The following is a 27,924-nucleotide window of genomic DNA, read 5'->3' as shown; positions in this document are numbered from 1 at the left end:
TCATGTGTGTAGTGGTCTCAGGTGTGTGGTGGTCTCATGTGTAGTGGTCTCAGGTGTGTGGTGGTCTCATGTGTGTAGTGGTCTCATGTGTGTAGTGGTCTCAGGTGTGTGGTGGTCTCAGGTGTGTGGTGGTCTCAGGTGTGTAGTGGTCTCATGTGTAGTGTCTCATGTGTGGTGTGTGGTGGTCTCTGTGTGTAGTGGTCTCAGGTGTGGTGGTCTCATGTGTGGTGGTCTCATGTGTAGTGTGTGTAGTGGTCTCATGTGTGTGTGTGTGGTGGTCTCAGGTGTAGTGGTCTCAGGTGTGTGGTGGTCTCATGTGTAGTGGTCCCAGGTGTGTGGTGGTCTCAGTGTGTGGTGGTCTCATGTGTAGTGGTCTCATGTGTGGTGGTCTCATGTGTAGTGGTCTCAGTGTGTAGGTCTCAGGTGTGTAGTGGTCCATGTGTGTAGTGGTCTCAGGTGTGTGGTCTCATGTAGTGGTCTCATGTGTAGTGGTCTCAGGTGTGTGGTGGTCTCAGGTGTGTAGTGGTCTCAGGTGTGTAGTGGTCTCATGTGTAGTGGTCTCAGGTGTGTGGTGGTCTCAGGTGTAGTGGTCTCAGGTGTAGTGGTCCCAGGTGTGGTGGTCTCAGGTGTGTGGTGGTCTCAGGTGTGTAGTGGTCTCTGTGTGTGTGGTCTCAGGTGTGGTGGTCTCAGGTGTAGTGGTCTCAGGTGTGTGGTGGTCTCATGTGTAGTGGTCTCAGGTGTGTAGTGGTCTCATGTGTAGTGGTCTCAGGTGTGTGGTGGTCTCATGTGTGTAGTGGTCTCAGGTGTGTAGTGGTCTCAGGTGTGTAGTGGTCTCAGGTGTGTGTGGTGGTCTCAGGTGTGTGGTGGTCTCAGGTGTGTAGTGGTCTCATGTGTGTAGTGGTCTCAGGTGTGTGGTGGTCTCAGGTGTGTGGTGGTCTCAGGTGTGTAGTGGTCTCATGTGTAGTGGTCTCAGGTGTGTGGTGGTCTCAGGTGTGTAGTGGTCTCATGTGGTGGTCTCATGTGTGTAGTGGTCTCAGGTGTGTAGTGGTCTCAGGTGTGTGGTGGTCTCAGGTGTGTAGTGGTCTCAGGTGTGTGGTGGTCTCATGTGTGTAGTGGTCTCATGTGTGTAGTGGTCTCAGGTGTGTGGTGGTCTCAGGTGTGTGGTGGTCTCATGTGTGTAGTGGTCTCATGTGTGTAGTGGTCTCAGGTGTGTAGTGGTCTCATGTGTGTAGTGGTCTCAGGTGTGTAGTGGTCTCAGGTGTGTAGTGGTCTCAGGTGTGTGGTGGTCTCAGGTGTGTAGTGGTCTCATGTGTGTAGTGGTCTCATGTGTGTAGTGGTCTCAGGTGTGTGGTGGTCTCAGGTGTGTGGTCTCATGTGTGTAGTGGTCTCAGGTGTGTAGTGGTCTCATGTGTGTAGTGGTCTCATGTGTGTAGTGGTCTCATGTGTGTAGTGGTCTCAGGTGTGTGTGTGTAGTGGTCTCAGGTAGGTCTCATGTGTGTAGTGGTCTCATGTGTGTAGTGGTCTCAGGTGTGTAGTGGTCTCAGGTGTGTAGTGGTCTCAGGTGTGTAGGTCTCATGTGTAGTGGTCTCAGGTGTGTAGTGGTCTCAGGTGTGTAGTGGTCTCAGGTGTAGTGGTCTCATGTGTAGTGGTCTCAGGTGTGTAGTGGTCTCAGGTGTGTAGTGGTCTCAGGTGTGTAGTGGTCTCAGGTGTGTAGTGGTCTCATGTGTGTAGTGGTCTCAGGTGTGTAGTGGTCTCAGGTGTGTAGTGGTCTCAGGTGTGTAGTGGTCTCAGGTGTGTGGTGGTCTCAGGTGTGTAGTGGTCTCATGTGTGTAGTGGTCTCAGGTGTGTGTGGTGGTCTCAGGTGTGTAGTGGTCTCATGTGTGTAGTGGTCTCAGGTGTGTAGTGGTCTCAGGTGTGGTGGTTCCATGTGTGTAGTGGTCATGTGTGTAGTGGTCTCATGTGTGTGTAGTGGTCTCATGTGTGTGTAGTGGTCTCAGGTGTGTGGTGGTCTCAGGTGTGTAGTGGTCTCAGGTGTGTGGTGGTCTCATGTGTGTGTAGTGGTCTCAGGTGTGTGGTGGTCTCAGGTGTGTGGTGGTCTCATGTGTGTAGTGGTCTCATGTGTGTAGTGGTCTCAGGTGTGTGGTGGTCTCAGGTGTGTGTAGTGGTCTCATGTGTAGTGGTCTCAGGTGTGGTGGTGGTGGTCTCAGGTGTGTGTGTGGTCTCAGGTGTGTAGTGGTCTCAGGTGTGTAGTGGTCTCAGGTGTAGGTCTCATGTGTGTAGTGGTCTCAGGTGTGTAGTGGTCTGTGTGTGGTGGTCTCAGGTGTAGTGGTCTCATGTGTAGTGGTCTCATGTGTGTAGTGGTCTCAGGTGTGTGGTGGTCTCAGGTGTGTGGTGGTCTCAGGTGTGTAGTGGTCTCATGTGTGTAGTGGTCTCTCATGTGTGTAGTGGTCTCAGGTGTAGTGGTCTCAGGTGTGTAGTGGTCTCAGGTGTGTGGTGGTCTCAGGTGTAGTGGTCTCAGGTGTGTGGTGGTCTCTGTGTGTGTGTGTGTCTCATGTGTAGTGGTCTCAGTGTAGTGGTCTCAGGTGTGGTGGTCTCAGGTGTAGTGGTCTCAGGTGTCTCGTGGTCTCATGTGTGTGGTGGTCTCAGGTGTGTAGTGGTCTCAGGTGTGTGGTGGTCTCAGGTGTGTGGTCTCAGGTGTAGTGGTCTCAGGTGTGTAGTGGTCTCAGGTGTGTGGTGGTCTCAGGTGTGTGGTGGTCTCAGGTGTGTAGTGGTCTCAGGTGTGTGGTGGTCTCAGGTGTGTGGTGGTCTCATGTGTGTAGTGGTCTCATGTGTGTAGTGGTCTCATGTGTGTAGTGGTCTCATGTAGTGGTCTCAGTGTGTGTGGTCTCAGTGGTCTCAGGTGTGTGGTGGTCTCAGGTGTGTAGTGGTCTCAGGTGTGTAGTGGTCTCAGGTGTGTAGTGGTCTCAGGTGTGTGGTGGTCTCAGGTGTGTGGTGGTCTCAGGTGTGTAGTGGTCTCATGTGTAGTGGTCTCATGTGTGGTGGTCTCAGGTGTGTGGTGGTCTCAGGTGTAGTGTCTCATGTGTAGTGGTCTCATGTGTGTAGTGGTCTCAGGTGTGTGTGGTGGTCTCAGGTGTGTAGTGGTCTCATGTGTGTAGTGGTCTCAGGTGTGTAGTGGTCTCAGGTGTGGTGGTCTGTGTGTGTAGTGGTCGTGTGTAGTGGTCTCAGGTGTGTAGGGTCTCAGGTGTGTGGTGGTCTCATGTGTGTGGTGGTCTCATGTGTGTGGTGGTCTCATGTGTAGTGGTCGTGTGTAGTGGTCTCAGGTGTGTAGGTCTCAGGTGTGGTGGTCTCAGGTGTGTGGTGGTCTCATGTGTGTGTAGTGGTCTCATGTGTAGTGGTCTCAGGTGTGTGGTGGTCTCAGGTGTGTGTGTGGTGGTCTCAGGTGTGTAGTGGTCTCAGGTGTGTAGTGGTCTCAGGTGTGTAGTGGTCTCATGTGTGTAGTGGTCTCAGGTGTGTGGTGGTCTCAGGTGTGTGGTGGTCTCATGTGTGTAGTGGTCTCAGGTGTGTGGTGGTCTCATGTGTGGTGGTCTCAGGTGTAGTGGTCTCAGGTGTGTAGTGGTCTCAGGTGTGTGGTGGTCTCAGGTGTGTAGTGGTCTCATGTGTGTAGTGGTCTCATGTGTGTAGTGGTCTCATGTGTGTAGTGGTCTCAGGTGTGTAGTGGTCTCAGGTGTAGTGGTCTCAGGTGTGGTGGTCTCAGGTGTGTAGTGGTCTCAGGTGTGTAGTGGTCTCAGGTGTGTGGTGGTCTCAGGTGTGTAGTGGTCTCAGGTGTGTGTGTGTGTAGTGGTCTCAGGTGTGTGTGGTCTCAGGTGTGTAGTGGTCTCATGTGTGTAGTGGTCTCAGGTGTGTAGTGGTCTCATGTGTGTAGTGGTCTCATGTGTGTAGTGGTCTCATGTGTGTAGTGGTCTCAGGTGTGTGGTGGTCTCAGGTGTGGTGGTCTCAGGTGTAGTGGTCTCAGGTGTGTGGTGGTCTCAGGTGTAGTGGTCTCAGGTGTGGTGGTCTCAGGTGTAGTGGTCTCAGGTGTGTGTGTGTGTGTGTGGTCTGTGTGTGTAGGTCTCAGGTGTAGTGGTCTCATGTGTGTAGTGGTCTCAGTGTGTGGTGGTCTCAGGTGTGTAGATGTGTGTAGTGGTCTCAGGTGTGTGGTGGTCTCAGGTGTGTGGTGGTCTCAGGTGTGTAGTGGTCTCATGTGTGTAGTGGTCACATGTGTGTAGTGGTCTCATGTGTGTGGTGGTCTCATGTGTAGTGGTCTCAGGTGTGTGGTGGTCTCAGGTGTGTAGGTCTCAGGTGTGTAGTGGTCTCAGGTGTGTAGTGGTCTCATGTGTAGTGGTCTCATGTGTAGTGGTCTCAGGTGTGGTGGTCTCAGGTGTGTAGTGGTCTCATGTGTAGTGGTCTCAGGTGTAGTGGTCTCATGTGTAGTGGTCTCATGTGTGTAGTGGTCTCAGGTGTAGTGGTCTCAGGTGTAGTGGTCTCATGTGTAGTGGTCTCAGGTGTGTAGTGGTCCCAGGTGTGTGGTGGTCTCAGGTGTGTGGTGGTCTTGTGTGTAGTGGTCTCAGGTGTAGTGGTCTCATGTGTGTGGTCTCAGGTGTGTAGTGGTCTCAGGTGTGTAGTCTCAGGTGTGTAGTGGTCTCAGGTGTGTCGTGGTCTCAGGTGTGTAGTGGTCTCATGTGTGTGGTGGTCTCAGGTGTGTGGTGGTCTCAGGTGTGTGGTGGTCTCAGGTGTGTGGTGGTCTCAGGTGTGTAGTGGTCTCAGGTGTGTGTGTGTGTAGTGGTCTCAGGTGTGTGTAGTGGTCTCAGGTGTGTGGTGGTCTCATGTGTGTAGTGGTCTCAGGTGTGTGGTCTCCAGGTGTGTGTAGTGGTCTCATGTGTGTAGTGGTCTCAGGTGTGTGGTGGTCTCAGGTGTGTGGTGGTCTCAGGTGTGTAGTGGTCTCATGTGTGTAGTGGTCTCATGTGTGTAGTGGTCTCAGGTGTGTGGTGGTCTCATGTGTGTAGTGGTCTCAGGTGTGTGGTGGTCTCAGGTGTGTGGTGGTCTCAGGTGTGTAGTGGTCTCAGGTGTGTGGTGGTCTCAGGTGTGTAGTGGTCTCATGTGTGTAGTGGTCTCATGTGGTGGTCTCAGGTGTGTAGTGGTCTCAGTGTGTAGTGGTCTCATGTGTAGGTCTCAGGTGTGTAGTGGTCTCATGTGGTGGTCTCAGGTGTAGTGGTCTCATGTGTGTAGTGGTCTCAGGTGTGTAGTGGTCTCAGGTGTGTAGTGGTCTCATGTGTGTAGTGGTCTCAGGTGTGTAGTGGTCTCAGGTGTGTAGTGGTCTCAGGTGTGTAGTGGTCTCAGGTGTAGTGGTCTCAGGTGTGTCGGTCTCAGGTGTGTAGTGGTCTCATGTGTGTGGTGGTCTCAGGTGGTGGTCTCAGGTGTGTGGTGTGTGGTGGTCTCAGGTGTGGTGGTCTCAGGTGTGGTGGTCCCATGTGTGTAGTGGTCTCAGGTGTGTGGTGGACTCATGTGTGTGGTGGTCTCAGGTGTGGTGGTCTCAGGTGTGTGGTGGTCTCAGGTGTGTGTAGTGGTCTCAGGTGTGGTGGTCTCAGTCTCATGTGTAGTGGTCTCAGGTGTGTAGTGGTCACAGGTGTGTAGTGGTCTCATGAGAGTAGAGGTCTCAGGTGTAGTGGGGTGTGGTGGTCTCAGGTGTGTGGTGGTCTCAGGTGTGGTCTCAGGTGTAGTGGTCTCATGTGTAGTGGTCTCAGGTGTGTGGTGGTCTCAGGTGTGTGGTGGTCTCAGGTGTGTGGTGGTCTCAGTGTGTGTGGTCTTGTGTGTGGTCTCAGGTGTGGTGGTCTCAGGTGTGTGGTGGTCTCAGGTGTGGTGGTCTCAGGTGTGTAGTGGTCTCAGGTGTGTAGTGGTCTCAGGTGTAGTGGTCTCAGTGTAGTGGTTGTGTAGGTCTCATGTGTAGTGGTCTCAGGTGTGGTGGTCTCAGGTGTGTGTAGTGGTCTCAGGTGTGTAGTGGTCTCATTTGTGTAGTGGTCTCAGGTGTGTAGTGGTCTCATGTGTGTAGTGGTCTCATGTGTGTAGTGGTCTCAGGTGTAGTGGTCTCAGGTGTGTGTGTGTGTAGTGGTCTCAGGTGTGTAGTGGTCTCAGGTGTGTAGTGGTCTCAGGTGTGTAGTGGTCTCAGGTGTGTAGTGGTCTCAGGTGTGTGGTGGTCTCAGGTGTGTAGTGGTCTCAGGTGTGTAGTGGTCTCAGGTGTGTGGTGGTCTCAGGTGTGGTGGTCTCTGTGTGTGGTGGTCTCAGGTGTGTAGTGGTCTCAGGTGTGTAGTGGTCTCAGGTGTGTAGTGGTCTCAGGTGTGTAGTGGTCTCAGGTGTGTAGTGGTCTCAGGTGTGTAGTGGTCTCAGGTGTGTAGTGGTCTCAGGTGTAGTGGTCTCAGGTGTGTAGTGGTCTCAGGTGTGTAGTGGTCTCAGGTGTGTGGTGGTCTCAGGTGTGTGGTGGTCTCAGGTGTGTGGTGGTCTCAGGTGTGTAGTGGTCTCAGGTGTGTAGTGGTCTCAGGTGTGTAGTGGTCTCAGGTGTGTAGTGGTCTCATGTGTAGTGGTCTCAGGTGTGTAGTGGTCTCAGGTGTGTAGTGGTCTCAGGTGTGTAGTGGTCTCAGGTGTGTAGTGGTCTCAGGTGTGTGGTGGTCTCAGGTGTGTAGGTCTCAGGTGTGTAGTGGTCTCAGGTGTGTAGTGGTCTCAGGTGTAGTGGTGTAGTGGTCTCTGTGTGGTGGTCTCAGGTGTGGTGGTCTCAGGTGTGTAGTGGTCTCAGGTGTAGTGGTCTCAGGTGTAGTGGTCTCAGGTGTGTAGTGGTCTCATGTGTGGTGGTCTCATGTGTAGTAGTCTCAGGTGTAGTGGTCTCAGGTGTGTAGTGGTCTCAGGTGTGTGGTGGTCTCAGGTGTGTGGTCTCAGGTGTAGTGGTCTCAGGTGTGTAGTGGTCTCAGGTGTAGTGGTCTCAGTGTGTAGTGGTCTCATGTAGTGGTCTCAGGTGTGTAGTGGTCTCAGGTGTGTAGTGGTCTCATGTGTGTAGTGGTCTCAGGTGTGTAGTGGTCTCAGGTGTGTGGTGGTCTCAGGTGTGTGGTGGTCTCAGGTGTGTAGTGGTCTCAGGTGTGTGGTGGTCTCAGGTGTGAGGATACAGTCCTTGTAGATGAGGTGGTCTCCCTGAGAGGACAAGATGAAGACCTGAGAGATCATCCTGCTGAGACAGAGAAGAAGACAGGCAGGATTCAGTAGAGGCCGGTAGCGCCCCCTGCTGGTGATATCTGACAAACTATGATTAGTTATTACACACTTATAATCACTAGAACCAGCAACGAGCACAGGAAACGACACTATTATGGGATGTATTCGATGCGCACACGTCATCAAACGTTCTCAAAGCTCAAACAGGCTCCTGGTAGTTAGTGTAACATTCTCGTGTTTAGGAGAAACGAGTAATTAACTAGAGCAGCTACTCTCACACTCACGTGACAGCTTTACTTACCTGCAGAACACTTCCGGTAGGCCTACTCACTTTAGCTCGTTGTTATGAAGACATGTCAATAGAGCTGTGTTTATGCTGATAACGGGGATATTACAGCCCACTTCCGGTTCCTTTCTAACACAAACCCGTCTATAATAAAACTGGTCAACGCAAATATACAAATAAAAGAAGCAAAGTAAAGCATTAAAAGCTCCACCGTCACACAATTAAAACATGTTCCAGCTGCTGAGCTCGACCTGCGTTTACAAACCGAGTCAGTCGGCGGCGGATGACGTCACAGCGCCACCTGCTGTCCGGGCGGCGAACTGCCAGATCAAATATGTTTATATATGCACGGTCTTATTAAGTAACCAGCTCATAAAATAATCAGAATGACCCACGAATAATACACTTTTAATAAATGTTTATAACAATAATATATATATTTAGTCACATTGACGTCGGCCGAAGAGGCGGGAATTCACCCGGAAGTGCCACAGTGAGGGGGACGAATCCTTACTTCCGGTTCCCTTCCCGTGCAGCCGACTGAGTCCTCCACCATGAAGTAAGTCCACATATTCATCACGCTGTTGCAGTTATTTGGGTTTATAGTCAACGTGTATTGCATGGTTAGTGACGTCACTCCCCCGGTGTTCACCGGCAGCCTCGAGCCTCCTCCCGGAAACAAAGAACCCGGTCGGAACATCGCAGAACAGTTTTAATCCGCGTTATTTAACGTTGTGATCATACTGGAGGATGATTGAAGCAGTTCGTGTGTGGAGAAAAGAAACGTTCATCACTTTCTCCTCGAGTGTGAAATCTAGAACGAATGGAGCAACTTCCTATTGTTGTGATGCATTCTGGGAGAAACATACGACGTGCACGAACTACATGATACACGATCACGTGCACGCGCATACGCGTTTATCATATACACATGCCGCTTTTATTTTCACATACTTATTTTAAAGTACTGTTATATGGTTGTTGTTGTTTTCCGTATTTGTCTATATTATTATATTATGTCTCAATGATTACTTGTTTTCTATTATTGTTATTGTTTTATTCTGTCTGTTTATTATTTTGTATTTTATTTTATGTCTCGATTGTATAAGTTATATGCAAGTTTATAAGTAATATATATATATGTATATGTATACTATTTATAAACTCAAATCTTCTTTGAGCGTCTAGAAAAGCGCTATATAAATTAGAAGTCTTATTATTGTGTGCCCTCGTGAGGAGGTGGAGCTCACGTTGTAGACGGCCCTGACTGCTACCTGCCAGCGTGGTGCGTTCAGGTGCAGATTAAAAGTGGTGACCGGTGTGTTTCAGTCCGCTGACGAAGGTGAAGCTGATCAACGAGCTGAACGAGCGCGAGGCTCACCTCGGGGTGAAGGACTCGGCCTCCTGGCACAGCGAGTACCGGGACAGCGCCTGGGTGTTCGTGGGTGAGCCGGCGGGTCTTCGGGTCGCGTCCCGTTTCCATGACGATCCGGTCTGAACCGTGTGTTTGTTCCCCGCAGGAGGGTTTCCATACGAGCTGTCGGAGGGAGACATCATCTGCGTCTTCTCTCAGTACGTCCCTCCGTCTGTGATACGAGTGTATATATATATATATATATATATATATATATACTTATTGTGTAAGACTTCATGTTGACAGGTACGGAGAGATCGTCAACATCAACCTGGTGCGGGACAAGAAGACGGGGAAGTCCAAAGGTTTCTGCTTTATCTGCTTCGAGGACCAGCGCAGCACCATCCTGGTGGTGGACAACCTGAACGGCATCAAGGTGACGGCTGTGGCAAATATATGTATTTATATATATCTATCAATATGTAATGGTATATTTATATATATATATATCTCAATAGATATATTGATTTATATATTGATATATAATAAATATATATTTATATTTCTATATATATATATATATGATATATTTAGAAATATATGAATATATATATATTTAGAAATATATATTGATATGTATATATAAATAAAATAACAATATTTCTAAATATATATTGATAGAAATAAATATATATATCAATATATATTTACATATATATCGATATAGATATATAAATATATCTCAATATTATTATTTTTTTTATTGTATTTTTGCCCCGTGTTGCGTTCGCTGTCCAGATTAAGGGTCGGACCATTCGAGTGGACCACGTTAAAGACTACCGGCCTCCCAAAGACTCGGAGGACATGGATGACATCACCAAGCAGTTGAGGGAGCAGGGCTGCGCCCCCACAGCCCAGCCCCCCTCCTCCTGCTCCTCCTCTGAGGAAGAGGAGGAGGAGCAGTACATTATCCCCCTGAAGAAGCCCAAAAAAGGTGATGTCACTTCCTCGATCTCTTGTGCGAGGAGCATTATGGGATGGATTTTTACTTCTGCTCTCTCTCTCATCTTAAGACAAAAAAGAAAAGAAGAGAAAGAAGAAGGAGAAGAAAAAGAAGGAGAGAGCGGGTCGCTCCTCTCCCTCACCTCCTCCCATCAGAGTCAAAGAGGAGAAGGAGGACGCCGACTACGACAAGTACCACCAGAGAGGAGGACAGACGGGGGACGAGAGGAGGAGGAGGAGGGAGGGAGACGGGGTGAGAGAGGAGGAGGAGAGGAGGAGCAGGGAGACAGACGGGAGGAAGGAGACACAGAGGGAGGGAGAGGAAGATGGGAGGAGGAAGGAAACAGACGAGGAGAGGAGGAACAGGAGGAAGGAGAGGAAAAGAGAGTTTGATCGAGACGACGATAGAAGAGAAACAGAGAGGAGGAACCAAGACAGATGACGACAGAAGGAGAGAGAGAGAGAGAGAGAGAGAGAGAGACACTCGTTACGTCTCGGTCAGTAAAAACAAAACAAGATGGCCGCCCAAGAGAAACGTGTTTGTAGTTTTGTAATATAAGTTCTAAATGTCCGACTGGTTTGATGAGATGCATCCTGGGAGTCGTAGTTTCTTGTAAACAATAAAATGAAAGTGAACTCTGATTTCTTTCTTTTTCCATCAAAATCAACAACAAAATGTCAGAAAACCAACAACTACAATGAATGAGCCGTTTTTATAAAATAAAGTTGTAACTTTATTTACATCAGAAATCATCTGGTAGAAAGTGACGTTTCCTCCGTGTTTATTATCCGCTCTTCATCACATTACACAATTCTTCCACAACATTTACATTAAAACAAGTGAAACGCATTAAAACCATAAATAATACCAAGAAATGAAGCTTTAAAGATTTGTTGACATCAGTAAACAACAATAAAGACAATCTATTTACACCAAGTCTGGTGACATAAAAGCTGAACTCATGAATGTTCCGTCATCTGTAGCTCGCTAGCTAACGGAAAACCGTCGCTAGCGAGCTAATGGCCTTCTGGGCTAAGCTACGTTAGCTATGAATCAGAGATGAATATAAAACAGGAGCACGCGTTAGCTTCATCGCAAACGTTAGCTGAGCCGCTGACTTCTCACTTTGTTAGCGAGCTGTTAGCACGTTAGCATCATCGTTCTACTTTAACAACAATTTACACGACTTTAGTTTTTATTTACATTCAAGGATTTTGAGACAATAAATCACGTTTTCTTCCTTTTTCTGCGTGTTTGATCTGTTAATGAGATTCACCTGTAACTATTGTGACCAAATTAAATTATTTCCATTTCTTAATAATCAAAATGACTTCATGGACGTCCGGTGGTTTCATTCAACGTTTCGTCTTCTTCGTACCGCTTGTCGTCGTTTTCAGCAGAAAGTGAAACAAACACGGAGGAAACTGGTGGAGGTCAAAGGTCACAGGCGTGTCTGTGCTCAGAGGTATCTGGGAAGTCGGTTGCTCCTTTCAGCTGCTACCAAGGGTTGTTCTGAAATACCTTTCTCCTCCAGGAGCAAGAGTCCGAGAGCGCTCCAACAAGAGGAGGAGCGGAGAGGGGGAGGAGGAGCAGGAAGAGGAGGCGCGGAGTAGGAGGGGAGGAGGAGGAGCAGGAGCGGAGGAAGGGGAGGAGGAGGAGCAGGAAGGGGAGGAGGAGCAGGAGGAGCAGGAAGGGGAGGAGGAAGGGGAGCAGGAGGAGGAGAGGAGGAGCAGGAAGGGGAGGAGAAGGAGAGGAGGAGCAGGTCGGCGGTATAAAAAGTTAAGGCGCTGGCGGCTGAACGGACGTTTCCTGCTTTCATCCGAGATTAAAGATCAAAGTGGATCCACGAGGGATTCGAACCAGCAACCTGCTGTGAACAGGTCACATGACTCGCTGGACTTCACTGCCAGCAGCTGATTGTGTCTGAGCATCTTCAATTACTGCGTTGTTGTTGTTGTCTAATCACATCGTGGTGGTTTAGGATCGATAGTGATCCTCACTATATATGTATATATATGTTCACACATAGTGGGTGTGTTGGTCCTCCGGCCCAGCAGGGGGCGCCGTGGCGTTTCCTCGCCTCAGCACATGGAGATGGTGACGTTGATGCCCAGGTTGCCGTTGTCGGCGAACAGGTGCGCGATGGAGGTGTCGAACACCAGGCAGTCGCTGTTCATGATGGCGGCCGCCGCCTGGCCGTGGATGGGCGGCGGGGCAGCCCAGGTGAGGCGGCGCCGTTGAGCTCAGGCGGTGCTGGCGGGTTTCTGCTTGCGGCGGGTGAGCAGAACCACGGCGAAGAACTGCTGGTGGCCCTCGTACTTCTCCTGCTTCTCCAGCACCAGGCCGTCATTACAGTGAGTCAGTCATTACAGTGAGTCATTACAGTGAGTCATCACAGTGAGTCATTACAGTGAGTCATTACAGTGAGTCATTACAGGTCAGTCATTACAGTGAGTCATCACAGTGAGTCATCACAGTGAGTCATCACAGTGAGTCATCACAGTGAGTCATTACAGTGAGTCATTAAAGGTCAGTCATCACAGTGAGTCATTACAGTGAGTCATTACAGTGAGTCATCACAGTGAGTCATTACAGTGAGTCATCACAGTGAGTCATCGCAGTGAGTCATTACAGGTCAGTCATTACAGTGAGTCATTACAGTGAGTCATTACAGTGAGTCATCACAGTGAGTCATCACAGTGAGTCATTACAGGTCAGTCATTACAGTGAGTCATTACAGTGAGTCATCACAGTGAGTCACAGTGAGTCATCACAGTGAGTCACACAGTGAGTCACAGTGAGCCATAGAGTCACAGTGAGTCACAGTGAGTCATAGAGTCACAGTGAGGTCAGTCATTACAGGTCAGTCATCACAGTGAGTCATCACAGTGAGTCATCACAGTGAGTCATCAAAGTGAGTCATCACAGTGAGTCATTAAAGTGAGTCATCACAGTGAGTCATTAAAGGCGAGTCATCACAGTGAGTCATTAAAGTGAGTCATCACAGTGAGTCATTAAAGGTCAGTCATCACAGTGAGTCATTAAAGGTCAGTCATCACAGTGAGTCATTACAGTGAGTCATCAAAGTGAGTCATCACAGTGAGTCATCACAGTGAGTCATTAAAGGTCAGTCATCACAGTGAGTCATCACAGTGAGTCATTAAAGTGAGTCATCACAGTGAGTCATTAAAGGTCAGTCATCACAGTGAGTCATTACAGGTGAGTCATTACAGCGAGTCATCACAGTGAGTCATTACAGTTGAGTCATGAAAGGTCAGTAATCACAGTGAGTCATTACAGGTCAGTCATTACAGTGAGTCATCACAGTGAGTCATCACAGTGAGTCATCACAGTGAGTCATTACAGTGAGTCATCACAGTGAGTCATTACAGTGAGTCATCACAGTGAGTCATCACAGTGAGTCATTACAGTGAGTCATTACAGTGAGTCATTACAGGTCAGTCATTACAGTGAGTCATCACAGTGAGTCATCACAGTGAGTCATCACAGTGAGTCATCACAGTGAGTCATCACAGTGAGTCATTACAGTGAGTCATTAAAGGTCAGTCATCACAGTGAGTCATTACAGTGAGTCATTACAGTGAGTCATCACAGTGAGTCATTACAGTGAGTCATCACAGTGAGTCATTACAGTGAGTCATCACAGTGAGTCATCGCAGTGAGTCATTACAGGTCAGTCATTACAGTGAGTCATTACAGTGAGTCATCACAGTGAGTCATCACAGGTCAGTCATTACAGGTCAGTCATCACAGTGAGTCATTACAGTGAGTCATTACAGTGAGTCATCACAGGTCAGTCATCACAGTGAGTCATCACAGTGAGTCATCACAGGTCAGTCATCACAGTGAGTCATCACAGTGAGTCATCACAGTGAGTCATCACAGTGAGTCATCACAGGTCAGTCATCACAGTGAGTCATTACAGGTCAGTCATTACAGGTCAGTCATCACAGTGAGTCATCACAGTGAGTCATCACAGTGAGTCATCAAAGTGAGTCATCACAGTGAGTCATTAAAGTGAGTCATCACAGTGAGTCATTAAAGGTCAGTCATGAGTCATCACAGTGAGTCATTAAAGTGAGTCATCACAGTGAGTCATTAAAGGTCAGTCATCACAGTGAGTCATTAAAGGTCAGTCATCACAGTGAGTCATTACAGTGAGTCATCAAAGTGAGTCATCACAGTGAGTCATCACAGTGAGTCATTAAAGGTCAGTCATCACAGTGAGTCATCACAGTGAGTCATTAAAGTGAGTCATCACAGTGAGTCATTAAAGTGAGTCATTAAAGGTCAGTCATCACAGTGAGTCATTACAGGTGAGTCATTACAGCGAGTCATCACAGTGAGTCATTACAGTTGAGTCATGAAAGGTCAGTAATCACAGTGAGTCATTACAGGTCAGTCATTACAGTGAGTCATTAAAGGTCAGTCATCGAAGTGAGTCATCAGTGAGTCATTAGTGAGTCATCACAGTGAGTCATTAGTGAGTCATCACAGTGAGTCATTAAAGGTCAGTCATCACAGTGAGTCATTAAAGGTCAGTCATTACAGTGAGTCATTAAAGGTCAGTCATCGAAGTGAGTCATTAAAGGTCAGTCATCGAAGTGAGTCATCACTGAGTCATTAAAGGTGAGTCATTACAGTGAGTCATCACAGTCATCGAAGTGAGTCATCGAAGTGAGTCATTACAGTGAGTCATTCAAGGTGAGTCATTACAGGTGAGTCATCACAGGTGAGTCATTACAGGTCAGTCATCACAGTGAGTCATTACAGGTCAGTCATCACAGTGAGTCATTACAGTGAGTCATTACAGTGAGTCATTACAGTGAGTCATCACAGTGAGTCATCACAGGTCAGTCATCACAGTGAGTCATCACAGTGAGTCATCACAGTGAGTCATCACAGGTCAGTCATCACAGTGAGTCATTACAGGTCAGTCATTACAGGTCAGTCATCACAGTGAGTCATCACAGTGAGTCATCACAGTGAGTCATCAAAGTGAGTCATCACAGTGAGTCATTAAAGGTCAGTCATGAGTCATCACAGTGAGTCATTAAAGTGAGTCATCACAGTGAGTCATTAAAGGTCAGTCATCACAGTGAGTCATTAAAGGTCAGTCATCACAGTGAGTCATTACAGTGAGTCATCACAGTGAGTCATTAAAGGTCAGTCATCACAGTGAGTCATCACAGTGAGTCATTAAAGTGAGTCATCACAGTGAGTCATTAAAGTGAGTCATCGAAGTGAGTCATTAAAGGTCAGTCATCACAGTGAGTCATTACAGGTGAGTCATTACAGCGAGTCATCACAGTGAGTCATCACAGTGAGTCATCGAAGTGAGTCATGAAAGGTCAGTCATCACAGTGAGTCATCACAGTGAGTCATTAAAGGTCAGTCATCACAGTGAGTCATCACAGTGAGTCATTACAGGTCAGTCATTACAGTGAGTCATTACAGGTCAGTCATTACAGTGAGTCATTAAAGGTCAGTCATCACAGTGAGTCATTAAAGGTCAGTCATCACAGTGAGTCATTACAGTGAGTCATCACAGTGAGTCATTAAAGGTCAGTCATCACAGTGAGTCATCACAGTGAGTCATTAAAGTGAGTCATCACAGTGAGTCATTAAAGTGAGTCATCGAAGTGAGTCATGAAAGGTCAGTAATCACAGTGAGTCATTACAGGTCAGTCATCGAAGTGAGTCATCAGTGAGTCATTAGTGAGTCATCACAGTGAGTCATTAAAGGTCAGTCATCACAGTGAGTCATTAGTGAGTCATCACAGTGAGTCATTAAAGGTCAGTCATCACAGTGAGTCATTACAGTGAGTCATTAAAGGTCAGTCATTACAGTGAGTCATTAAAGGTCAGTCATCGAAGTGAGTCATTAAAGGTCAGTCATCGAAGTGAGTCATCACTGAGTCATTAAAGGTGAGTCATTACAGTGAGTCATCACAGTCATCGAAGTGAGTCATCGAAGTGAGTCATTACAGTGAGTCATCAAAGGTTAGTCATCAAAGTGAGTCATTCAAGGTGAGTCATTACAGGTGAGTCATCACTGAGTCATTACAGGTGAGTCATCACTGAGTCATTCCAGTGAGTCATCACAGTGAGTCATTACAGTGAGTCATCACAGTGAGTCATTAAAGGTCAGTCATCGAAGTGAGTCATTCCAGTTGAGTCATTACAGTGAGTCATCAGTGAGTCATTAAAGGTGAGTCATCACAGTGAGTCATTGAAGGTGAGTCAGTACAGCGAGTCATCACAGTGAGTCATTACAGTGAGTCATTGAAGTGAGTCATCACAGTGAGTCATCAGTGAGTCATTACAGGCGAGTCATCGAAGCGAGTAATTTAAGTGAGTCGTTGAAAGTGAGTCATTGAAGGTGAGTCATTACAGGTGAGTCGTTGAAGGAGAGTCATTGAAAGTGAGTCGTTGAAGTTGAGTCGTTGAAAGTGAGTCATTGAAGGAGAGTCATTGAAAGTGAGTCATTGAAGGTGAGTCATTGAAGCGAATCATTAAAGTGAGTCATCACAGGTGAGTCATTGAAGTGAGTCATCACAGTGAGTCATCAGTGAGTCATTACAGGCGAGTCATCGAAGCGAGTAATTTAAGTGAGTCGTTGAAAGTGAGTCATTGAAGGTGAGTCATTGAAGGTGAGTCATTACAGGTGAGTCGTTGAAGGAGAGTCATTGAAAGTGAGTCGTTGAAGTTGAGTCGTTGAAAGTGAGTCATTGAAAGTGAGTCATTGAAGGAGAGTCGTTGAAGGTGAGTCATTACAGGTGAGTCATTACAGGTGAGTCGTTGAAGGTGAGTCATTGAAGGTGAGTCATTACAGGTGAGTCATTGAAGGTGAGTCATTACAGGTGAGTCGTTGAAGGAGACTCGTTGAAGGTGAGTCGTTGAAAGTGAGTCGTTGAAAGTGAGTCGTTGAAGGTGAGTCGTTGAAGGTGAGTCATTACAGGTGTGTCGTTGAAAGAGACCAGTTGAAGGTGAGTCGTTGAAAGTGAGTCGTTGAAGGTGAGTCGTTGAAAGTGAGTCGTTGAAGGTGAGTCGTTGAAAGTGAGTCGTTGAAGGAGTCGTTGAAAGTGAGTCGTTGAAGGTGAGTCGTTGAAGGTGAGTCGTTGAAGGAGACTCGTTGAAAGTGAGTCGTTGAAGGTGAGTCATTACAGTTGAGTCGTTGAAGGATACTCGTTGAAGGTGAGTCGTTGAAAGTGAGTCGTTGAAGGTGAGTCATTACAGGTGAGTCGTTGAAGGTGAGTCGTTGAAGGTGAGTCGTTGAAAGTGAGTCGTTGAAGGTGAGTCGTTGAAGGAGAGTCGTCAGTACCTGCAGCGTGGTGATGGACTTGTGGGCGTGCATCAGGTGAGGCATCACGGCCTCCAGGGCTCCGTGCCACTTGCAGGTGGCCCCGGGACACGGACAGGTGTACGGACGGAACTCACACACCTCCTCGTGCTCCGGCTTCTCACTGTGGTGCAGCGACAGCAGGCAGCCGGCCGACGAGTACTGGGGACGAGACGAGGACTGGTTGTATAGAAGTCTCTGCTTCACGTGTTACAGCTGCATTCTCCCTCCTGACCACCAGGGGGCGACTCCTCTGGTTGTATAGAAGTCTATGCTTCATGTGTTAAGACACACACGGTTGGGAGAAAGCTGAGATAGAATAAAAGGAGAGTATCGCCCCCCTCCTCCATCACACACCTCCTCCTCCCCCCATCACACACCTCCTCCTCCCATCACACACCTCCTCCTGTTGTGATGTCTCTTCTAAGGATTTAACGGCAGTGATAAAACGAGAGGAGCTCCCCCTCGTGGTCGAAGGATGTTACTACACATATATATATAAAATATACATATACTATATATACACAGTATATTTATATAAAATAAACAATATGCATTAACATGTGTATATATATATATATACACACACATAATATACATATATTATATGTATATATAATATATTTCAAAGTATATCAAAGCTTAATGTTTATAATATAATAGTATAATTAGGGACAGAGTTCTTCTGATGAGAGAAATACACATATATATATATATATATATATATTAGGGCTGCAACTAACGATTATTTTGATAATCGATTAATCGGTTGATTATTTTATCGATTAATCGGATAAAAAAACAAAAAAACTTTAATTTTCAACCCTTTATTCAAAACAGGGTCCGTACAGTCATGGAAAACCTGGAAAAGTCATGGAATTTTTAAATGGCTATTAGCAGGTCTAGAGAAGTAATAGAAAAAAATAAAATCCCAAAATATTTGGAAAAGTAATGTAAATTTGTTTTATTCAAATGTTAATTTACACGGTATATATACGGTATGCTTTGGAATTCTCATTGTTATTTTAAATACTACATCTTCTCACTTTGTCACGTATAGAAAGTTCACAAAATGTTTAATCATGGAAAGTCATGGAAAGGTCCTGGAGACCCACTGGTCAGCATGTGGATGAACCTGTTCATTGGTCACCATGGTGATGAACCGTCACAAACAGACTGACAGCTCTCCTCTCCTGAGCAGTGGTCCCCATGTGGCTCCGCCCCCTGAACAATATCAGAGACGTGTTCCGATTTATTCTTGTGTTCACCTGGCCCGCTGCCGTTGAGATTGCAGTGAGACGCGGAAAAAATGTGAAGTGGTGCTCTTCGCAATAAAACATCTTTGATGGGACGTGTCGCGTCTCGGCCAATCAGCGTTCAGATGTCCACAGCGTTTGGGAAGTTAGGTTAGCTTGAATGTTAGTCCGCTACATCTGCTGCTGTCACGCTGCACGGTGTAGCGATGCTAACAAAGTACCCGTACGTTAAACACGATGTGATTTAGCATATTTTTAGTGTCGATACTTCATTAAAAGAGCGATCAGAGCGCACGCGCTGCTCCGCTCCGTTAAATGTTGTCTGCACGCGCAGCGCTCACAGCGAGTGGGGGCGTGGCTTATCTCCGTTGCCTTTCTCCGTGGAAAAATATTTCCCGCTATCCGCCATGGAATAAATAACCACGTTTTCTACATTATCCTCTTGTGGAAATGCCACACACGTGGTGACATGTAGCGCCCTGGTGTCTGGAGTCATGTCGTCACCCGGAGGCGCACTCAGCTCCGTGAATGTCTCCGACTACGTGAAGGACTTCCGCATCCAGCGCCACGTGAGCAGCAGCAGCCAATTAGATTCATCAACAGAGGAGCAGCTCAGCGCTGATTGGCTCTCACAACGCAGTGTTCCGTCTATCTCTCCGCTCTGGTTTCTCCAGCGCCGCTCTGCGCTCAACTCAACTTTGTTTATACTCCGTGACTTATTGAGCGCCGTAATAATCGCGCAACACAACGAATCGATAATGAAATTCGTTGCCAACTATTTTAATAATCGATTTTTATCGATTCGTTGTTGCAGCCCTAATATATATACACATATATATTAGGGCTGCAACAACGAATCGATAAAATCGATAAAAGTTGAGTTGAGAGCAGAGCGGAGCAGGAGAAACCAGAGCGGAGAGAGGACAGACCATAATGCTGCCTTGTGAGAGCCAATCAGCTCTGAGCTGCTCCTCCGTTAGTGAATCTAATTGGCTCTTCATCCACATGACCAATGAACAGGTTCATCCACATGACCAATGAACAGGTTCATCCTCATGACCAATGAACAGGTTCATCCTCATGACCAATGAACAGGTTCATCTACATGACCAATGAACAGGTTCATCCACATGACCAATGAACAGGTTCATCCACATGACCAATGAACAGGTTCATCCACATGACCAATGAACAGGTTCATCCTCATGACCAATGAACAGGTTCATCCACATGACCAATGAACAGGTTCATCCTCATGACCAATGAACAGGTTCATCCACATGACCAATGAACAGGTTCATCCTCATGACCAATGAACAGGTTCATCCTCATGACCAATGAACAGGTTCATCACATGACCAATGAACAGGTTCATCCTCATGACCAATGAACAGGTTCATCCTCATGACCAATGAACAGGTTCATCCTCATGACCAATGAACAGGTTCATCCTCATGACCAATGAACAGGTTCATCCACATGACCAATGAACAGGTTCATCCTCATGACCAATGAACAGGTTCATCCACATGACCAATGAACAGGTTCATCCTCATGACCAATGAACAGGTTCATCACCATGGTGACCAGTGGGTCTCCAGGACCTTTCCAGAACTTTAAACCAAATTTCCATGATTAAACATTTTGTGAAAACTCTGTCTATACGTGACAAAGTGAGAAGATGGAGTATTTAAACTAACAATGAGAATTCCAAAGCATACCGTATATATTCCGTGTAAATTAACATTTGAATAAAACACATTTGCATTACTTTTCCAAACATTTTGGGATTTTATTTTTTTCAATTACTTTTCTAGGCCGGCTAATAGCCATTTAAAATGCCATGTCTTTTCCAGGTTTTCCATGACCGTACGGACCCTGTTTTGAATAAAGGGTTGAAAATTACAGTGTTTTTGTTTTTTTATCCGATTAATCGAAAAAATAATCAACAGATTAATCGATTATCAAAATAATCATTAGTTGCAGCCCTAATATATATGTGTATATATTTAGTGTTTAGGTGCAAAGCACATTACCTTGTAAAACAAATTGATATATCAATAAACGTTATTCTAGTAGAGCGTGTTGTTGTCACTTCCTGTTGGTATTAAAGGTGAACGTTAAAAGATAATGCAGCTCATTAAATGATTTACTCATTTATCTGATTTTAAATCCTTTCAATGATGAATATGAAATCTGTTTTATTGAAGAATATATTATAATATTTAGCTTCTTAACTGTTTCACACAGGAAGCCGTCACCATGACGACCTGAACAGAAACACCAGCAGCTGATCAATGAGCTCATCACTGTGGGAGAGGTACTAGTACACACTCAGTGCATTTACATGATGGTATCATTCTAATCTTGCTTTAGTCGGACTCTGCTATCTTTTGGGGGATCTGCTGTTATCCCAATATACATGCAGTGAGTGATTAGAATCATTGGCCGAAAGCATGTCATATCCGATACGATAGGTGGCGCTGTTTTCATTACAACTCGTGGTGATAGCCATTTCCGCTTGACCTCTTCACCACTACCAACAACAACAACATCAACATTTAGAGAAAAATGGCGAACAGAGAGCAAGGCGAAGCTACATCCCTCTACTATTCTGTCTGCTCTTCGGTCCAGACATGTGTGGTGGCTCTTGTGTTCTCCAGAGCGTTGTTTGTTTGTTTTCTGCCGGCCAGGCTCCCGGCAGTGACAACTTATCGTCTCTTTCGACTTCCGGGTCACGACATGGGAGGGAGGGAGGGAGGGAGGGAGGAGGGCGGCGGGATCTCAAGCATGCGCAAAGACGCAAAGTCCAGTTCCTAATCCAATTCACCGTTACATGCCGCGATAGTCGAATTATCAACCGGATCGGATCGAGTTATCCAGGGTGTTAATCGGATCGTAGTCGGACCGCACAGTCGAACATGTTGACATGAAACGGATCATTAGATTTCAGTCCGACTAAGCCAGTTATTCAAATGCATGTAAACACGGTCACTGAACTACCACGAAACTAGACACTAACGACTGCAGTACATCATGTACCTCTGAAGAGTAAATAAAGAGTACATGTACCTCTACATGTCGTATAATAAAGAGCACATGTACCTCTACATGTCGTATAATAAAGAGCACATGTACCTCTACATGTCGTATAATAAAGAGTACATGTTCCTCTACATGTCGTATAATAAAGAGCACATGTACCTCTACATGTTGTATAATAAAGAGCACATGTACCTCTACATGTTGTATAATAAAGAGTACATGTACCTCTACATGTAGTATAATAAAGAGTACATGTACCTCTGAAGAGTAAATAAAGAGTACATGTACCTCTACATGTCGTATAATAAAGAGTACATGTTCCTCTACATGTCGTATAATAAAGAGCACATGTACCTCTACATGTTGTATAATAAAGAGTACATGTATCTCTACATGTTGTATAATAAAGAGCACATGTACCTCTACATGTCGTATAATAAAGAGCACATGTACCTCTACATGTCGTATAATAAAGAGCACATGTACCTCTACATGTCGTATAATAAAGATTACATGTACCTCTACATGTAGTATAATAAAGAGCACATGTACCTCTACATGTAGTATAATAAAGAGCACATGTACCTCTACATGTAGTATAATAAAGAGCACATGTACCTCTACATGTCGTATAATAAAGAGCACATGTACCTCTACATGTCGTATAATAAAGAGCACATGTACCTCTACATGTAGTATAATAAAGAGCACATGTACCTCTACATGTAGTATAATAAAGAGCACATGTACCTCTACATGTAGTATAATAAAGAGCACATGTACCTCTACATGTCGTATAATAAAGAGCACATGTACCTCTACATGTAGTATAATAAAGAGTACATGTACCTCTACATGTAGTATAATAAAGAGTACATGTTCCTCTACATGTCGTATAATAAAGAGTACATGTTCCTCTACATGTCGTATAATAAAGATTACATGTACCTCTACATGTAGTATAATAAAGAGTACATGTACCTCTACATGTCGTATAATAAAGAGCACATGTACCTCTACATGTCGTATAATAAAGAGCACATGTACCTCTACATGTCGTATAATAAAGAGCACATGTACCTCTACATGTCGTATAATAAAGAGCACATGTACCTCTACATGTAGTATAATAAAGAGCACATGTACCTCTACATGTTGTATAATAAAGAGTACATGTACCTCTACATGTAGTATAATAAAGAGTACATGTACCTCTGAAGAGTAAATAAAGAGTACATGTAACTCTACATGTTGTATAATAAAGAGTACATGTACCTATACATGTCGTATAATAAAGAGCACATGTACCTCTACATGTCGTATAATAAAGAGCACATGTACCTCTACATGTCGTATAATAAAGAGCACATGTACCTCTACATGTCGTATAATAAAGAGCACATGTACCTCTACATGTAGTATAATAAAGACACATGTACCTCTACATGTCGTATAATAAAGAGCACATGTACCTCTACATGTCGTATAATAAAGAGCACATGTACCTCTACATGTAGTATAATAAAGAGCACATGTACCTCTACATGTTGTATAATAAAGAGTACATGTACCTCTACATGTAGTATAATAAAGAGTACATGTACCTCTGAAGAGTAAATAAAGAGTACATGTAACTCTACATGTTGTATAATAAAGAGTACATGTACCTCTACATGTTGTATAATAAAGAGCACATGTACCTCTACATGTTGTATAATAAAGAGCACATGTACCTCTACATGTCGTATAATAAAGATTACATGTACCTCTACATGTAGTATAATAAAGAGTACATGTACCTCTACATGTAGTATAATAAAGAGCACATGTACCTCTACATGTAGTATAATAAAGAGTACATGTACCTCTACATGTAGTATAATAAAGAGTACATGTACCTCTACATGTAGTATAATAAAGAGCACATGTACCTCTACATGTAGTATAATAAAGATCACATGTACCTCTACATGTAGTATAATAAAGAGCACATGTACCTCTACATGTAGTATAATAAAGAGCACATGTACCTCTACATGTCGTATAATAAAGAGCACATGTACCTCTACATGTAGTATAATAAAGAGTACATGTACCTCTACATGTCGTATAATAAAGAGCACATGTACCTCTACATGTAGTATAATAAAGAGTACATGTACCTCTACATGTAGTATAATAAAGAGCACATGTACCTCTACATGTCGTATAATAAAGAGCACATGTACCTCTACATGTAGTATAATAAAGAGTACATGTTCCTCTACATGTCGTATAATAAAGAGCACATGTTCCTCTACATGTCGTATAATAAAGAGCACATGTTCCTCTACATGTCGTATAATAAAGAGTACATGTTCCTCTACATGTTGTATAATAAAGAGCACATGTACCTCTACATGTAGTATAATAAAGAGCACATGTACCTCTACATGTAGTATAATAAAGAGCACATGTACCTCTACATGTAGTATAATAAAGAGTACATGTTCCTCTACATGTCGTATAATAAAGAGTACATGTTCCTCTACATGTCGTATAATAAAGAGCACATGTTCCTCTACATGTCGTATAATAAAGAGTACATGTTCCTCTACATGTCGTATAATAAAGAGTACATGTACCTCTACATGTCGTATAATAAAGAGCACATGTACCTCTACATGTAGTATAATAAAGAGTACATGTACCTCTACATGTAGTATAATAAAGAGTACATGTACCTCTACATGTAGTATAATAAAGAGCACATGTACCTCTACATGTCGTATAATAAAGAGTACATGTACCTCTACATGTAGTATAATAAAGAGTACATGTACCTCTACATGTAGTATAATAAAGAGTACATGTACCTCTACATGTCGTATAATAAAGATTACATGTACCTCTACATGTAGTATAATAAAGAGTACATGTACCTCTGAAGAGTAAATAAAGAGTACATGTACCTCTACATGTTGTATAATAAAGAGTACATGTACCTCTACATGTCGTATAATAAAGAGTACATGTACCTCTGAAGAGTAAATAAAGAGTACATGTAGTATAATAAAGAGTACATGTACCTCTACATGTCGTATAATAAAGAGTACATGTACCTCTACATGTTGTATAATAAAGAGCACATGTACCTCTACATGTCGTATAATAAAGAGTACATGTTCCTCTACATGTCGTATAATAAAGAGCACATGTACCTCTACATGTTGTATAATAAAGAGCACATGTACCTCTACATGTCATATAATAAAGAGTACATGTACCTCTACATGTAGTATAATAAAGAGCACATGTACCTCTACATGTCGTATAATAAAGAGTACATGTTCCTCTACATGTCGTATAATAAAGAGCACATGTACCTCTACATGTCGTATAATAAAGAGTACATGTTCCTCTACATGTCGTATAATAAAGAGCACATGTACCTCTACATGTCGTATAATAAAGAGCACATGTACCTCTGAAGAGTAAATAAAGAGTACATGTTCCTCTACATGTAGTATAATAAAGAGTACATGTACCTCTACATGTCGTATAATAAAGATTACATGTACCTCTACATGTAGTATAATAAAGAGTACATGTACCTCTGAAGAGTAAATAAAGAGTACATGTACCTCTACATGTTGTATAATAAAGAGTACATGTACCTCTACATGTCGTATAATAAAGAGTACATGTACCTCTGAAGAGTAAATAAAGAGTACATGTACCTCTACATGTTGTATAATAAAGAGTACATGTACCTCTACATGTCGTATAATAAAGATTACATGTACCTCTACATGTTGTATAATAAAGAGTACATGTACCTCTACATGTCGTATAATAAAGAGTACATGTTCCTCTGAAGAGTAAATAAAGAGTACATGTACCTCTACATGTTGTATAATAAAGAGTACATGTACCTCTACATGTCGTATAATAAAGATTACATGTACCTCTACATTTTGTATAATAAAGAGTACATGTACCTCTACATGTAGTATAATAAAGAGTACATGTACCTCTACATGTAGTATAATAAAGAGCACATGTACCTCTACATGTCGTATAATAAAGAGTACATGTTCCTCTGAAGAGTAAATAAAGAGTACATGTACCTCTACATGTTGTATAATAAAGAGTACATGTACCTCTACATGTCGTATAATAAAGAGTACATGTTCCTCTACATGTAGTATAATAAAGAGCACATGTTCCTCTACATGTCGTATAATAAAGAGTACATGTACCTCTACATGTAGTATAATAAATAGTACATGTACCTCTACATGTAGTATAATAAAGAGTACATGTACCTCTACATGTAGTATAATAAAGAGTACATGTACCTCTACATGTAGTATAATAAAGAGCACATGTACCTCTACATGTAGTATAATAAAGAGTACATGTACCTCTACATGTCGTATAATAAAGAGTACATGTACCTCTACATGTCGTATAATAAAGAGTACATGTACCTCTACATGTTGTATAATAAAGAGCACATGTACCTCTACATGTCGTATAATAAAGAGTACATGTTCCTCTACATGTCGTATAATAAAGAGTACATGTACCTCTACATGTAGTATAATAAAGAGTACATGTACCTCTGAAGAGTAAATAAAGATTACATGTACCTCTACATGTAGTATAATAAATAGTACATGTACCTCTACATGTAGTATAATAAAGAGTACATGTTCCTCTACATGTCGTATAATAAAGAGTACATGTACCTCTACATGTAGTATAATAAAGAGTACATGTTCCTCTACATGTAGTATAATAAAGAGCACATGTTCCTCTACATGTAGTATAATAAAGAGTACATGTACCTCTACATGTAGTATAATAAAGAGCACATGTACCTCTACATGTAGTATAATAAAGAGTACATGTTCCTCTACATGTCGTATAATAAAGAGTACATGTACCTCTACATGTAGTATAATAAAGAGTACATGTTCCTCTACATGTAGTATAATAAAGAGTACATGTTCCTCTACATGTCGTATAATAAAGAGTACATGTACCTCTACATGTAGTATAATAAAGAGTACATGTACCTCTACATGTAGTATAATAAAGAGTACATGTTCCTCTACATGTAGTATAATAAAGAGCACATGTTCCTCTACATGTAGTATAATAAAGAGTACATGTACCTCTACATGTAGTATAATAAAGAGTACATGTTCCTCTACATGTAGTATAATAAAGAGTACATGTACCTCTACATGTAGTATAATAAAGAGTACATGTTCCTCTACATGTAGTACAGTAGAAAGTACAACGTGAAAGAACGTGTACTTCGGTTAAATAAAGTTATTAATTATAAAACTCATGAACCAGCAGGATGTTGACAAACACACGCACGCACGCGCACACACACACCGCTGTGTCGCAGAACGAGGAAGTCGAGTGGAAAGTGCGCGTGTCGCTGTGAGCGCGTGCCCGCGGCGCGCGTACCTTGCAGGGGAACGGCAGCGTGGACGCCACCTTCTCCATGGCCAGGTTCCGGATGCTGGGGGTCAGCGGGCCTCGGCAGGTCGGGCAGCAGCTCAGCTTCTGGCGGCACTGGTTGCAGACCAGGTGGCCCGCCTGGCACTGCAGGATGGGCGGCAGCACGTAGTCGAAGCACACCGGGCACTCGAACAGCGCCGTGAGCTCCGGTGATTGCCCGGGCAGGCCGAGGGCCAGGGACACGGGAGCGGCGGCGGACCCGGAGCTCACTCCTCCGCCTCCGGCCGCCGCCGCACAAGCAGCGGCGGCGGCTCCTCCGGCTCCCCCGTGCTTTCCTCCGCCTGCTTTACCGGCTCCGAGTCCTCCACCTCCGGCTCCGGCCCCGGCTGAGGACGGGCGGCTCATGGCTTCCAGCTGCGGTCCGTTTCCCCCCGTGAAGAGTCCTGCGCGCGGTCAACGTCATCGACCGTGTTTACTACCGGGACGACGCTCCTCCTGGACCCCGGGGATACAACATGGCGGCTGCCAGTTCGTATCGCCTGCCTCGCGCTCCCATTGGACGGCGCGTCGCAGAGTGACAGGGGCGCTCGGCCAATCAGAGAGGGGAGTCGTGTTCTTACGTAACGGCTGGCAGCGACGGTGTTTGTTTCCAGGAAAGACGAAAACTTTCATAATACATACATTTATTAAAATAAATAAAGAGAGATATAATATAAATCTGCCCATATCAGCCATTCATTATAATTATGAGACATAAAGTAATTATTATTATTAAAGAGGTAGATCATAAAAGTACATATTTTAAAAGTAATTATCAGATAAGTCATAGTTATAATCATATATATTATAAAATATATAAAACATATATGTATAATACATATATAATATATATACATATATTTGTATTTATATACATATTATATA

At 44.3% G+C, this 27,924-nt stretch overlaps 3 protein-coding genes across 3 annotated transcripts in view; 1 reads left to right on the top strand and 2 right to left on the bottom strand.

The window, feature by feature from the left end:
• The window catches only part of ap4m1 (adaptor related protein complex 4 subunit mu 1), a 45,269-nt gene extending 37,480 nt beyond the window's left edge, over positions 1 to 7,789 (bottom strand). The window contains 2 exon segments of the mRNA XM_056410989.1: positions 7,188 to 7,249; positions 7,535 to 7,789. Of these exon segments, the coding sequence (XP_056266964.1) occupies positions 7,188 to 7,245 (58 nt within the window). The 5' untranslated portion in view covers positions 7,246 to 7,249; positions 7,535 to 7,789.
• A 200-nt stretch (positions 7,790 to 7,989) lies between these two features.
• rbmx2 (RNA binding motif protein X-linked 2) lies at positions 7,990 to 10,517 on the top strand. The gene is made up of 6 exons (XM_056410894.1): positions 7,990 to 8,078; positions 8,849 to 8,964; positions 9,040 to 9,091; positions 9,180 to 9,309; positions 9,672 to 9,867; positions 9,947 to 10,517. Exons 1-6 carry the CDS (start codon positions 8,074 to 8,076, stop codon positions 10,315 to 10,317), a joined length of 870 nt encoding a protein of 289 aa, XP_056266869.1. The 5' UTR covers positions 7,990 to 8,073; the 3' UTR covers positions 10,318 to 10,517.
• A 6,335-nt stretch (positions 10,518 to 16,852) lies between these two features.
• On the bottom strand, positions 16,853 to 27,711 carry LOC130210085 (E3 ubiquitin-protein ligase Siah2-like). The gene is made up of 2 exons (XM_056440070.1): positions 27,007 to 27,711; positions 16,853 to 17,401 (listed from the first exon to the last, which is right to left on the bottom strand). The coding sequence occupies exons 1-2, from the start codon at positions 27,403 to 27,405 to the stop codon at positions 16,853 to 16,855; spliced, it is 948 nt and encodes a 315-aa protein (XP_056296045.1). The 5' UTR covers positions 27,406 to 27,711.
• Positions 27,712 to 27,924: the final 213 nt, after the last annotated feature.

This window comes from Pseudoliparis swirei, chromosome 3 (genome assembly GCF_029220125.1).
Source record: "Pseudoliparis swirei isolate HS2019 ecotype Mariana Trench chromosome 3, NWPU_hadal_v1, whole genome shotgun sequence".
Lineage (NCBI taxonomy): Eukaryota > Metazoa > Chordata > Actinopteri > Perciformes > Liparidae > Pseudoliparis > Pseudoliparis swirei.
This window is presented reverse-complemented; position numbering and strand designations above follow the sequence as displayed.